The sequence below is a fragment of the Tamandua tetradactyla genome, chromosome X (genome assembly GCF_023851605.1).
Source record: "Tamandua tetradactyla isolate mTamTet1 chromosome X, mTamTet1.pri, whole genome shotgun sequence".
NCBI lineage: Eukaryota > Metazoa > Chordata > Mammalia > Pilosa > Myrmecophagidae > Tamandua > Tamandua tetradactyla.
The window spans coordinates 157743364-157757977 of NC_135353.1; the positions used below are offsets into that span (position 1 = coordinate 157743364).

Below are 14614 nucleotides of genomic sequence, written 5' to 3' on the forward strand. Positions count from 1 at the left end.
CAATATCTGAACATCAGCCAGTAAGATCAGAGAAAATGGGGGGCGGGGGAGCGCGGGGGACGGGAGGTGTGGAAATAATCAACAAGACAGGAACAACAACAAAAATAAAGTGAAGAAAACTCCCAGAACCAAAGGGTTTCCAAGTTAAAAGGACTCACCAAGGATAGAGAACAGTGGATGTCAACAGACCCTACACCAAGCACCCTATTATGAAATTTCAGCACACCCAGCTTTGAGAAGGAGAGAAGAGAAAAAAACAAAACAAAACAAAATAAATAAATAAATAAATAAATATTTTAGAAAAAATCACATACAGAAATTCATAAAATAGGAATCACTAGCATAGGTCTTCAAAACAGAACTGGATAAGATTTTGAAAGTTTTTAAAAATATTTTTTTTTAATTATCAGGGAATAAAACTGTCTAGTTTCATCAACCCAGGAAACTCGCTGATGCTACCCATTTATATAAACAACCTTTCCTCACCCATAACCACTAACAGGCGCTGAGCTGCTTTCCATCACTAAAGTTTTGCCTTTTCAAGAATGTCAAATAGAAGGAACCACACTGCACGTCATCTTTTGTCACTGACTTGTCTCAATCAGCATAATAACTTTAAGATGTATTCAAGTTGTTGTGGATTCCTTTTCACTGCTGAGTACTACCTATTTCACTGCATGAGCATACCACAGCTTATCTATTTATCCTTTGAAGGATGGTTTTGGTTATTCATAACTTTTGGCCATTACAAATAAAACTGCAATGAATATCTGTGTAGTTATGTGAGCATAAGGTTTTCATTCCACTAAGGTAAATACCCTGGAGGGGACTGGTGGGTCATGTGGTAAGTGTATGTTCAGCTTCCTAAAACATTTCCAGAAGATTTCCCAAAGTGGCTGAACCATTTTGCATTCCCATCACCAATGCATGAGAGTTCCACCTGCCAACACTTGGAGGTGTCATTATTTTTTTGTTTTAGCAATTCTAATGTGTTTGCAATGGTATGTAATGGTGGTTTTAATTTGCATTTTCTTAATTGCTAATAAGGTTGAACATCTTTTCCTTATACTCTCTTTGGTAAAAATGTTCAAATCCTTTAACATTTTTTAAGCAGTTTTATTGAGATACATTCACACAACATATGATCCATCAAAAGTACATAAAAAAAAAAAACCATACCCTTTATTACCCTCATTATTGACCCCTAGTCTTGGCATAGTGCATTTATTACTGTTGTGGAAAGAATATTAAATATCACTATTAACCATAATCCATAGTTTTCAATAGGTACATTTTCTTATATATCATTCTATTATTTAAACTCCTTGTAACAGAGACATACTTTTGTTCTAATTCATAAAAGAATGTCTTTATATTTGTACGAGTAATCACAGTCATCATGCACCACAGGGTGCTGTTATACATTCCCATGTTTTATCCTCTAACTTTCCTTCTAATAATATACATGACTCTAAAGTTCCCCTTTCAACCACAATCGCACAAATAATTCAATGCTGTTACCTACACTCACCGTATCATGCTACCAACACCTCTATCCATTTCCAAACACTTAAATTCAAACTGGTTAGAAATTCAGCACACACTAAGCATCTGCACCCCATTCTCTACCCTCATTCTATCTCCTGCTAACCTACATTCTATATTTTAACTCTATGAGTTTACTTATTATAATTACCCCATATCAGTAAGATCATACAATATTTGTCCTTTAGTGTCTGACTTGTTTCAGGCAACATAATGTCAAGTTTCATCCATATTGTCACATACTTTAGGACTTCATTCCTTCTTATTGCTGAATAATATTTCATTGTGTGTATACACCACATTTTGTTTTTCCATTCATTGGTTGATGGACACTTGGGCTATTTCCAGCTTTTGGCAATTCTGAATAATGCTAACATTAGTGTACAAATGTCTGTGCGAGTTCCTGCTTTCAGTTCTTCTGGGTATAAACCTAGTAGCAGGATTGCCAGATCAGATGGCAGTTCTATACTTAGCTTCCTGAGGAACCATCAAACTGTCTTCCACAGCAGCTGCGCTATTTACAGTCCCACCACAAGTGAATAAGTGTCCCTATTTCTCTACACCCTCTCCAACACTTGTAGTTTCCCTGTTTGTTTAAAAGCGGCTATTCTAGTAGGCGTGAAATGATAATTCATTGTGGTTTTGATTTACATTTCCCTAACAGCTAGTGATGTTGACCATCTTTTCATATGCTTTTTAGTCACTTGCATTTCCTCTTTGGAAAAATGTCTGTTCGTGTCTTTTCCCCATTTTTAAATTGTGTTGTCTTTAAATTGTTGACTTGTAGTATTTCTTTATATATTCTGGATAGCGACCTCTTATCAGATATGTGGTTTCCAAATCTTTTCTCCCATTGAGTAGGCTGCCTTTGTACTTTCTTGACAAAGTCCTTTAGAACCCCAAAGTATTCAATTTTGAGGAAGTCCTATTTATCTGCTACCCTCCAGGGTGGGGGTGGGCACCAGGAGCCATGGACAGAATTACTTATAGTCTGACCTTGGTTTCACTGTCTCTTCATCCCACACTTCCTTGGGTGTTGCACAGAGCGCCCCTGGTCTCTGGAGCCCCCAAGTAGTTGATTTGCATGGATTCTGTCTGGCTCACTGCTTTGGGGAGAGAAGTAGGTTCTGTGGCTCCCTCCCTATTCCTTCATTTTCCTGGAAGTTGCCCCTTTAAATATTTTTAAATTGGGTTGTTTGTTTCCTTATATGGAATTTTGAGGGTTCTTTATATATTGCAGGTACAAGTTCTCTCAACTACTTGGTTTGGTTTACAAATATTTTCTCCCAGTCTGTAGTTGTCTATTAATTCTTTGGACAGTGTTCTTTGGCAAATCAAACATGTTTAATTTTTATAAAGTCCAACTTACTGATTTTTTCTCCCGTTACAGAGCATGATTTTGATGTCATTTCTAAGAACTCTTCCCCTAACCCCAGGTCATGAAGATTTTTCCTGTGTGTTCTAAAAGTTCTGTATCTTTACATCCATGCCCATTTTGAGTTAATCTGTGTACGAGGTACGAGGTTGAGATCAAAGTTCATTTTCTTACATATGGATGACCAATTATTATAACACATTTGTGAAAAGTCTATCCTTTCTCACTGAATTGGTTTTGTGCCTTTGTCAAGGATCAAATAGCTGTATTCTTGTGGTCTATTTTAGGACTCTAACCCATTCCAATGGTCTATGCATCAATCCCTCTATCAAAACCACATCTTCTTCATTACTGTAGTTTGATAGTAATTACTCCAACTTCATTCTTCCCCCCCCCCAAATTTATTCTAGCTATTCTAGTTCCTTTGCCCTTCCATAAAAATTTTAGGATCAGCTTGTCTATACCCACACAAATATTCTGTTGGGATCTTGGTTGATACAGGGATGAATCCATAGATAACTTTGGAGAAAAAATGGCAACTTTACTATGCTGAGTCTTACAATCCATGAACAGAGTATGTCTTTTATTATTATTATTATTATTTAGATCTTCTTTGATTTCTTTTAGCAGCATTTTATGGTTTTCAACATACAGAGCCTGTGCAGGTGATAGATTTATATCGAAGTATTTCATTATGGTGGGGCTACTATGGGTGATAATTTTTTTTGCTATTTTTAAATTTTGGTTACCAATTGTTCCTTGCATACAGGAATATGATTGATTTGTGCCTGTTGACTTTGTAACCTTAGTGAATTACTTTAATCTTCAATCTTAATATACTCGCATATTAGCTCTAAAAGTTTACCTTTTTAATATATAGATCCTTCAGGATGCTCTACATAGACAAACCATGTGTTCTTCAAAATGAGGAGTTTTATTACTTCCTTTCTAATCTGTATGCCTTTTATTTCCTTTTGTCTAATTGTTCTGGATAGGGTTTCTGTTACTATGTTGAAAAGGAAGGGTGAAAGTGTATATTCTTGTCTTGTTTCCAACTACAGAGAGGAAAGAATTCAGACTTTTACCAGTAAGTATGATGCTAGCTGTAGGGTTTTTATAGATACCATTGATCAGTTTGAGGAAGTTGCCCTCTATTTCTACTTTGATGAGAGGTTTCAACATGAATGGATATTGTAATTTGTCAAAACCTTTTTCTGTATCTATTGAAATAATTGTGGTATTACACAATTTAGACTGTTAATATGGTAGATTATATTGATTGATTTTAAATATTGAACAAGGTTTGCATTCCTGGGATAAATCCTATATAGTCGTGGTGTACAATTATCTTTGTATGCTGCTGGATAAAATTTGTTGATATTTTGTTGAGGATTTTTTCGTTTATGTAAATTTTCTCTTTTTTTGTACTGCCTTTGTCTAGTTTTCTGAGGGAGTACGACAGGCCTTGATGAATACATTGGGAGATGTTCCTGCCCCTACTATTTTCTGGAAGAGTTTGTGTAGAATTGGTGCTATTTCTTCAAAAGTTTGGTAAAATTCACATATAGAACTGTCTCAGCCTGGAGATCTCTTTCTTGAGATCACAAATTCAATTTAAAAAATAGATACTGGGGTTTCAGGTTATCTATTTCTTCTTGATTTTGGAAAACTAAGCTTTGTTTCAAAGAATTGGTTTCATCTAACTGTAGAATTTATGTGCATAGAGTTTTGGTAGTGTCCCCTTATTATCTTTTTAAAGTTTGTGGGGTCTGCAGTGATCTTCTCTTTCATTCCTGACATTGGTGATTGTGTCATTTCTCTGTTTTACTTTCTCATTCTTGTAGAGATTTATTGATTTTACTCATCTTCTCAAAGAACCAGTCTTTTGTTTCATTGATTTTTCATTGGTTTTTCTGCTTTGATTTCACTGATTAGGCAATAATTCCTCATTCCCCAACACCCCCCAACCTCCACCCCCAGCACCTGGTAACCTGTAATAAAATTTCTGACTCTGAATTTGCTTCTTCTAGGTATTTCATACAAGTGAGATCAGACAATATTCGCCTTTTTGTGTCTGGCTTATTTCACTCCACATGATTTCTTCAAAGTTTAGCCACATATAAATTTTTTTAAGTGTATGTTCTAGGGAGAACTAAACACAAACTTAACTTCTCCCAATCTATTTTTTCAAACTCAGCATCTTACTACTTCAATAAGAATTCATTAACCTTACCACCCAATAATTGCTTTCCCATCTCCCCTTTATGCTAAAGTCATCTTTTTCTTTGGGGGGAGGAAGGGTGCATGGTCTGGGAAAGTAATTTTATATATTATACTTACACACATTGAGAGCCCTATCATACAAAGTTGCGGGGATTTTTGCTTTCAGTCCTAAAATGGTGTTTTGTCTTGTTTTTGTATGCTGTATGGTGAGAGTCATATTTCATTATTTTCCATGTGAGTATCCTCTTATTGCAGCACCATTTGTTGAATTTTTGTTTGGTTGGTTTATTTTTGTTTGTTTGCTAGTTTGTTTGTTTGGGGGAAGTGCGTGGGCTGGGAATCGAACCTGGGTCTCCCACATGGTAGGTGAGAATTCTACCACTGAAATATCCTTGTACCCCCCCCCCAAAACGGTTTTAAAGAACTCAAAAGAATAGTCCACAATATTTACCCAGACTTTTGTCATTTATGTTGTGCCTCCTTCATTTCTTTTTTGTTGTTGTTTTTATTGACAAAAAATAACATAGAAACATGAACATTCTTAACATATGAACATTCTATTCTTCATCTATAATCAATGACTCACAATATCATCACATAGTTGTATATTCATCACTATGGTCATTTCTTAGAACATTTGTATCACTCCAGAAAAATAAAATGAAAAAGGAAAAACTCATACATTCCACACACCCCACCCCTCCCTCTCATTGATCGCTAGTATTTCCATCTACCCAATGTATTTTAACTTTTGTTCCCTCTATTTTTTCCCTATACCCATTACCACTCCCTTTCATTGATCACTAGTATCTGAATCTACTCAATTTATTTTAATATTTGTTCCCCCATTATTTATTTTTTGTTTTTCCTCCATTATTTATTTTTGATCCATATGTTTTACTCATCTGTCTATACCATAGATAAAAGGAGCAACAGACACAAGGTTTTCACAATCACAAAGTCACATTGTGAAAGCTGTATCATTATACAATCATCTTCAAGAAACATGGCTACTGGAACACAGCCTTACAGTTTCAGGCCCTTCCCTCTAGCCTAATACACCTTAAACTAAAAAGGGGATATCTATATAATGCATAAGAATAACCTCCAGGATAACCTCTTGACTATGTTTGAAATCTCTCAGCCACTGACACTTTATTTTGTCTCATTTCTCTCTTGCTCCTTTAGGTCAGAAGTCTTTCTCAATCCCTTGATACCAAGTCCCAGATCATGCTAGGATTTCTGTCCCATGTTGACAGGGAGTTTTACACCCCTGGGAGTCATGTCCCACATAGAGAGGGGGAGGGCAGTGAGTTTGCTTGCTGTGTCGGCCGAGAGAGAGAGAGACACTGCCTCTCCATTTCTAATATTCCCAGTTTCATCTGATATTATTACTCTTTTGTCGGAGGAACTTCCTATAGCACATCTTCTAGAGCACATCTGTTCATTATGAATTCTTGAAGATTTTCTCCATCTGAGAATGGCTTTATTTCACCTTCATTACTGTAGGGTATTTCTACTGGATACAGAATTCAGGTTTGACAATTACTTTCTTTCAGCACTTGAAAAATATTGTACCACTTACTTCTGGCCTCCATGGTTTCTGATAAGAAATCTGTAGTCATTTGAATTGTTCCCCTATAAGTTTTTAACTGTCTGCTTTCAAGATTTTCTTTGTCTTTAATTTTCAGTAATTTGAGTACACGTCTTGGTATGTATATCTTTGTGTTTATCCTTGATGAGGTTCACCACGCTTCTTGAATCTGTAAATTTGGGTTTTCACCAAACTTGGGACATCTTCAACCTTTATTTCTTCAAATATGCTTTCAGCCCCAGGCTCTTTCTCTTCTTCTGGAATTCCATGACAGGAATTTTATCCCTTATTATCATCCCCTAGTTCCTTAAAGTTCTGTTTGTTATTTCCATTTTTTTTTCCCTCTGATGTTCAGGTTGGTTATTGACTCTTTCTTCATCTCTATTCTGCTTTTGAGTCCACCCAGTAAATTTTTAAATTTCAACTATGATTATTTTTCAGGCCTAAAATTTAAATTTGGTTCTTTTTATATATCTTCTATTTCTTTACTAAGACCTTTTTATTTTAATATTTGTTTTGGTTCTGTTCTACAAAGCACTGTCATATTACTTAGTTCTATCCTGCATGTATAACACTTAATTGCAACTTCGAGACCTGGCCAAAGTTGTACCCATTAACTCAGGCCTCCAAGTCTTAGCAGTCTAATTAGAATCAGAGCTATACACGTGCAGGTAAGGAGTACACCCAGATGCTTAACATAGCTTTATGGGGTCACTTATCGAAGCTCCTCCTTCTCTGTTATTGTACAGTACTTTTTAATTATCCAGGGTCCTCTTTTAGGTACTCTGGGCAAAAACTATACCCTTTTTGAACTGTATTGTGTCTGGGGCCAGGTGACAGGAGGACAAACACAGAAGGAAGGTATACAATTTGGTCCTGCCTTCTTGGTGCTGCAGATTCACTGGGAAGTAAGTTCCCCTTCCTTAGAATTTTGGCTTCTGCAGGCTCCCATTCCTGGCAGACAGTGCTTTAGCTACACCCATCTCTACCACTGCCAGACAGCCCAGAGCCTGGAGCAAAGGAGAATGGCAAAATAAAAAAAGTATTTAAAGAGACTGTGCTGGTTTGAATCTGTTATGTACCCCAGAAAAGCCTATGTTCTTTTAATCTAATCTGTGGGGGCAGACCTATTGGTGGGTGGAACTTTTGATTAGATTGCCTCCATGGAGATGTGACCCTGGCCATTCAAGGTGGGTCTTAATCCTTTCCTAGAGATCTTTATGAAACACAGCAGTGAAAAACTAAGAAAGAAAATGTCCCAGGAGAAGGTAGAAGGACCCACAGGAACTGAGAGATCCATTTTGAAACCAACCCAGGAGAGAAGGGCCAGCAGCCATCGCCATGTGTCTTCCCATGTGACAGAGGAACCCAAGAGGCTATCAGCTTTTCTTCAGAGTCAAGGTATCTTTCTCTGGATAACTTAATTTGGACATTTTCATGGTCTTAGAACTATAAATTTGTAACCTAATAAATCCCCTTTGTAAAAGCTAATCCATTTCTGGTATATTGCATTATAGCAGCTTTAGTAAACCAAAAGAAAGCCCTTAGGAGATTTTCACCACTTTCTCTGAGCTTTAAGGGTTCCCTTTTATACTCCTGTAGTCAGAATTAGAGGTTTTCTCCTGGATTTAATTCTGTCTGACACACAATGCTCACTTTCAGGCTGCACTGAGTTCAGACCAGGATACTAAAGGAAAAAAATGTTAAGCTCATTGCTATTTTGGCAGTACACCAAATTCTGGGTTTCTTCTTAGATCTGCCTGCTAATATTTACTTTTCAGAGTTTTCAAATATGTGCCCATGCATTCTGTCTAAACTTTATAGTTAAATTAGTGAGAGATAAAGGGATGTGGCTTTTTACTCCATCTCACCTGAATTAGAATTCCATTTTTTAAAAAAAACTTTTCAACAGCAATACTGGAAACTTGAAAATGATGCTTCTAAATTCTGAAGGAAAATTATTTCCAACCCAGAATTCTTCAATCACTCTACCATCAATTAAGTATGAGGGTAGAGTAATGTCATCTTGCGACATAAAAGGTGTCGGAAACAATTTACCTTCTCCATGCACCTCTTTCCTCAGGAGTCTATGAGGAGGTATTCCACCAAAATGAAGAAGTAAACAATGACAGAAGAAATCATGGGATACAAGAAATATAACACAGGAAAAAGGAGAAGGAAAACCCTGGGATGGTGATGAAACAAGACCCAAGATGGCACCTGTGCTCCCCGGTGTAATAGGCAACAAGTACAGATTGGATCAGGTCAGGGGGCTCTGGGAGAAGCTTCTTCAAGAAGACGAAATTCTGAAGATAACTGATATCTGATAAAGACATCGATAACTGATGTATCTGAACATTTTAAGAAGGAATATAGACATAGTCTAGAGTTCAACTCGTGATTAGTAAAAAGCAAACTAAGTAAATGAGAAAGCAGGACAATGATTTGCACCAGGGAAAACAATAGGTCTTGCAATAAAGGAAAGGCAATCTTGGGACACCATATGACTCAGTTGTATGTTGCTAAGCAGTGGCATAGGCACATAATTCAGAGGTGAAGAGTTAATGCCAAAAGACTTGGCTACAAGAGTCGAACAAGGATTGCCTACGGGCAGTGGAAAAATGAGTGTAGTGGTGGGGTGGAACACTATAGAACTATTTGTAGAAAAACCTTATTGAATTATTTGAAGCTTAAACTACGTACATGTGTAATACAGATAAAAGCAAAAACAAATAATAAAAACATCTATCTGGTGTTGTACTGGAGGTCCTATCCTTTGAAGTAAGGAAAGGAAAAATGAATAACAGTCATAAAGATTAGAAAAGAAACTCCACACAGATGGCATGACTGTTATGTAGAAAATCCTAAGGAATCTGCAAAACAACTACTAAATTAATAAGTGTAAGGCTTGTACACTCAAAAATCAGAACTGCTGAGAGAAACTTTAGAAGACCTAAATAATTGGAAAGAGATAATCTGTTCATGGATTGGCAGACTCAATATGGTTTAGATGCCAATTCTCCCAAAATTGAACTATAAATTTAATTAAAATCCCATCATAATTATAGCCAAGTCTAAAATGTATATGGAAATTCAAAGGGTCTAGAATATCTAAAGAAATCTCGAAAAGGAACAAGATTAAAAAATGCATAATTTTTTAAGACTTCCTATAAAGCAATAGTAATCAAGACTGTGTAGTACTGGTATAAGGATCAACAAATAGATTAATGGAAAAGAATAAGAATCCAGAATACATACAGAATAAGAATAAGAATCCATATACACTTACCTGGTCACCAGATTTTTGAGAAAGGCACCAAAGTAATTCAAGGGGAAAAGGAAAGTCTTTTCAACAAATTGTGCTGGAATAGCTAGATATCGATATGGGAAAGAAATGAACCTTGTCCCTACTCTCACACTGTACACAAAAATGAATTCAAGATGGATCATAAAGTTAAAATAAAGCTTTCAGAAGACAACATAGGAGAATATCTTCATGATTTGGTAGTAGACAAAATTTCCTTAGGAAGAAGGTAATAACCATAAAAGAAAAAAAAATTATACTTAGCATTAAAATTAAAAATTCAGTTCATAGAAAGATACAGTTAAAAAATGAACAGGCAAAACAAATACAGGAGAAAAACATTCACAAAGCATATACAGATCAAAGGACTGGTATCCAAGGTATGTAAGGAGCATTGGACTAGTTTGAATCTGTTGTGCACCCCAGAAAAGCCATGTCTTTTTAATCCTCATCCAATATTGTTGGGTGGGAGCTCTTTGATTAGCCATGGAGATGTGACCCACACAACTGCAAGTGATAGCTTTTGATTAGATGGTTTCCATGGAGATGTGACTCCACCCATCCAAGGTAAGGTTTGCTTAATGGAGCACTTTAGGAGGGAACCATTTTGGAAAAAGCAGCAGAGCCCACGCAGCCAGAGACCTTTGGAGATGAAGAAGGTAAACGCCCCCAGGGAACCTTCATGAAACAAGAAGCCTGGAGAGAAAACTAGCAGACATTGCCAGGTTTGCCATGTGCCTTCCCAGTTGAGAGAGAAACCCTGAATGTCATTGGCCTTCTTGAACCATGGTATCTTTCCCTGCATGCCTTAGATTGGACATTTCTATAACCTTGCTTTAATTTGGACACTTTCACAGCCTTAGAACATGTAAACTTGCAACTTAATAAATTCCCCCTTTTACAAGCTGTTCCATTTCTGGTATATTGCATTCTGGCAGCTAGCAAACTAGAACAAGCATCTACATACAAGTTGACACCAAAAAAAAAAAAAAGGGGGGGGGGTGGGTCAAAAACTTAATTTAAAAACTGGCTAAAAATTTGAAAAGGCACTTATAAAAGAAGATATATGAGAGGTCAATAAGCACATAAAAATGTGCTCAACATAATTAGTCATCAGGGAGATACAAAATAAAAACTACATCATCACATGACTCACTAAAATTATAAAGAAAAATAAGATCAAATATTGGTGAGAATGTGGCTCTCTTAGATTAGTGGGGAAAATGCAAAATGCTACAAACACTTTGGGAAAAGATGCGGCAGTTTCTAATAAAACTAATCACATACAGTTACCATATTACCCACTAATTATCATCCCAGGTATTTACCCAAGAGAAATGAGAACATATTGCCACACAAAGGCTTGTTCAAGAATGCAGCTTTGGGCGGGCCGCGGTGGCTCAGCGGGCAAGAGTGCTTGCCTGCCATGCCGGAGGACCCCGGTTCGATTCCCGGCCCCAGCCCATGTAAAAAACAAAACAAACAAACAAAATATAATAAAAAATAAGATGTTTCCCTTTCTTCCTCCCTTCCTTCCTTTCATCCTTCCTTCCTTCTCTGTCTTTCCTTCCCTTCCTCCCTTTCTCTTTAAAAAAAAAAAAAAAAAAAAAAGAATGCAGCTTTATTCACAACAGCCCAAAACCGAAACTAGCTCAGGTGTCTATCCAAATTGTGGCCATTCATTCAATGGAATACTACTCAGTCACAAAAAAAGGAATGAACCATAGCTACATGGAACAATCTAAATGAATCTCAAAAACAATACTTAGCAAAAGAAGTCTTACAGAAAACTGCAATATTATAGGATGCCATTTCCATAAAATTACAGAACAGTCAAAACTGTGGTATCAAAAATTCAGAGTAAGTGGTTGCCTCTGGGCTGGTGGGGTAGGAATGGACTGACAAGGATCATGAAGACACTCCCAGGAGGCAATGGTTATGTTCTATAACCTGATAGGGGTTTGGGCTTCATAAGGATATACATTCGTTAACAACTCAGCAAATATATACTTAAGATTTGTACATTTGTTGTAGGTCAACTTTACAAAATAAGAAAAACCTATAAAAAAATACTGAACTCTAATTAATGATATGCATGCAAAAATATTTAAAGAGAAGTGTATAAATGTGTATTTACTATAAAATGTGTTAAAAGATAAGATATCGATGGATAGAGGGATGACTCAATGGGTAACTGGGTGATAAATCAAGCACAGTACCATAGCAGTGGTAGAACTGAAGGAGTGGATATGCAAGTATTCACTGCATGAATCTTTCAACTTTACTATATATTTGAAATTTTCATAATAAAATATTGAAGGGGGGCAAGAGGGGAGTATAAAAGAGAAGTCAGACAAGGAAGCAGCAGCAGGAGAACACAAAGCACAAAGCATCAGTGAAATAGAAGGAAAGCCAGAAAAGTATGTGGTCTCAAAGCCAGTTAGAAGATTGGAGAGGAGGGAACGACGGATTGCGTAGAATTCTTCTGAAAAGTTGAGAGATGCTAAAACAAGCCTGATGGATTTGGCCAGAAGAGTGGTTTGAGTGGAGGAGAACAAAGCCATGCTGAAGAGGAAGGGAGAGAACACCGCTGGTGAGGAAGTAAAGTAAGTGAATGCAAACAACTCCTCAGAGCTTTGCTCTGGAGGTGACCAGAAGAAGAAGCAGGTGGAAAGAGATGAGGAGCAAGGAGAATGGATGATACTGGAGCTTGTGGATGATGTCCTTGAAGAGGTGAGATGGAACCTTTTCTAAGATATCAGGGGAGGGATAGACCTTTAATGTCCTGGACTACTCTCTTCCCCTATAATAAGTACAGCATCATTCAGAGATCATCTAAACAACTAAGAGCTTACGAAGAGGCTTTGGACAACAGCAAATGTCACTAACAGTTTTTGTAATATGTTCTTTTAACCACACACAACCAACATATTAAAGTTTCTAGTCTCCCTCTAAGCATACAAGAACCAACCCCTGGTTCTTAAACACAGTAATCCCCAGCCTTCCAAAAGGGGTCTGAGAACAAAGAGACAGGGCTTACCAACAGCAATGGAACCAGACTCATTCAATGGTCAAAACAACACAACACAACACAACAAAGCTAGGAGAAAAGCCTGGCAATCCACATTTGGAAAGTCTTACTTACCTTGAGTTGCTGCTGGAGTTCACTGTTCAACCTGGCCAGCACAGCATTTGCCTCTTTGTTTTTGCGAATAGCAGTCTGAATAGCCTTCTTCTGTTTGGAAGACTGTCTACAGAAAAGTACAAACATTTCAGTGAGAAAGGACTTGGAGTTCTGAACCCTTGAGCCCAGAACTCTCTGATTCATGAGAAGTGCTAAATAAAAAAAGAGGCTAACATCACAGGGCTCCAAAAATAAAATCATGTATTCACAGACAGGCAGGCAGGCATGCACCAAATGAAACACATTTGTCATGATGAATTATTTACACCTGACCTCATGGCCATTTTATGATCCGAAGAAAAGCTACCAATTGGGCCTTTTCAAACACTTTGCATACTATTTATTCCAAGACATTTTATTAAGTTATTTCTTCTTGACAAATTGTATTATTAACTAGAATGTCCTATTTGTGTGAGCATTAATGGCATTTAAAAGACATGCAGGTGAGCCCCTGTGGACAAGTATGAAGAAGAATAGAACATTCTCTTTAGCAAAAATCGTACATTAACTCAGCCAGCCTGCCTAACTCTGCTTTCTTTATTATCACGCCATGAATGCCTGAGTGCATATGTGTGAACCTAGATACATCTGTGGAACCTGAGAAAAACCTAGAATGTTTTAATTCTGGTGTTCCTGAATTGACGTAAGTCAATAGTAAATTCACAGAACTGGTATAACTAAGGTGACCACATTGCGGTTTGCCCATTAGTCTCTTTTTAAACTGTTCATCCTACTGTAATTATTAGCACCCCCTTTCCTTCTCAAAACTGTCTACAATTGGAATGATAAATCAACATGGTCACCATAGGTATGACCTCCAACTTTTTATCCCATAGCAACAAATATTGAATTCTCTGAACAAAATGACAATTTATGTCCCCAGATTGGTTTCTCCCTAGAAAAACAGGAATACTTGCAATCACTGGGAGATGGATTCTAGTGGGTGCAACAATTGAACTGGAATAGATGATGGCCACCACAGAGATGTGATTCACATTCACTGGGAATCCAGGCTGATAGGTGCTCGACTAACATAGAGAAAATATAACCCTTTTGTTTTAGTCTACCAAAGCTGTCAGAATGCAACACACCAGAGGATGTAATAATAAAATAAAAATAAAAAGGGGATTTATTTAGTTAAAAACATATAGATCTTCAGAGGAAAGGCAGCTAACTTTCATCTGAGGTTCTCTCTTACATGGGAAGGCACAGGGTGATCTCTGATGGCCTTCTCTCCAGGCTTCTGGGTTCCAACAGCTCTCCCCGGGGTGAGTCCTTTCTGCATCTCCAAAGGCCTGGGCTGAGCTGCGAGTGCTGAGATGAGGTATGCTGAGCTGCTTGGGCTGTGCTGCATTGAGCTCTCTCATTTAAGCACCCAGCCAATTAAAT

At 37.2% G+C, this 14614-nt stretch overlaps 1 protein-coding gene across 3 annotated transcripts in view; it reads right to left on the bottom strand.

The window, feature by feature from the left end:
• The window catches only part of REPS2 (RALBP1 associated Eps domain containing 2), a 240313-nt gene that overhangs the window by 9562 nt on the left and 216137 nt on the right, over positions 1-14614 (bottom strand). For all 3 annotated transcript variants that reach the window (XM_077145368.1, XM_077145371.1, XM_077145369.1), the window contains one exon: positions 13187-13292. In XM_077145368.1, the coding sequence (XP_077001483.1) occupies positions 13187-13292 (106 nt within the window). The remainder of the gene's footprint in view (positions 1-13186; positions 13293-14614) is intronic.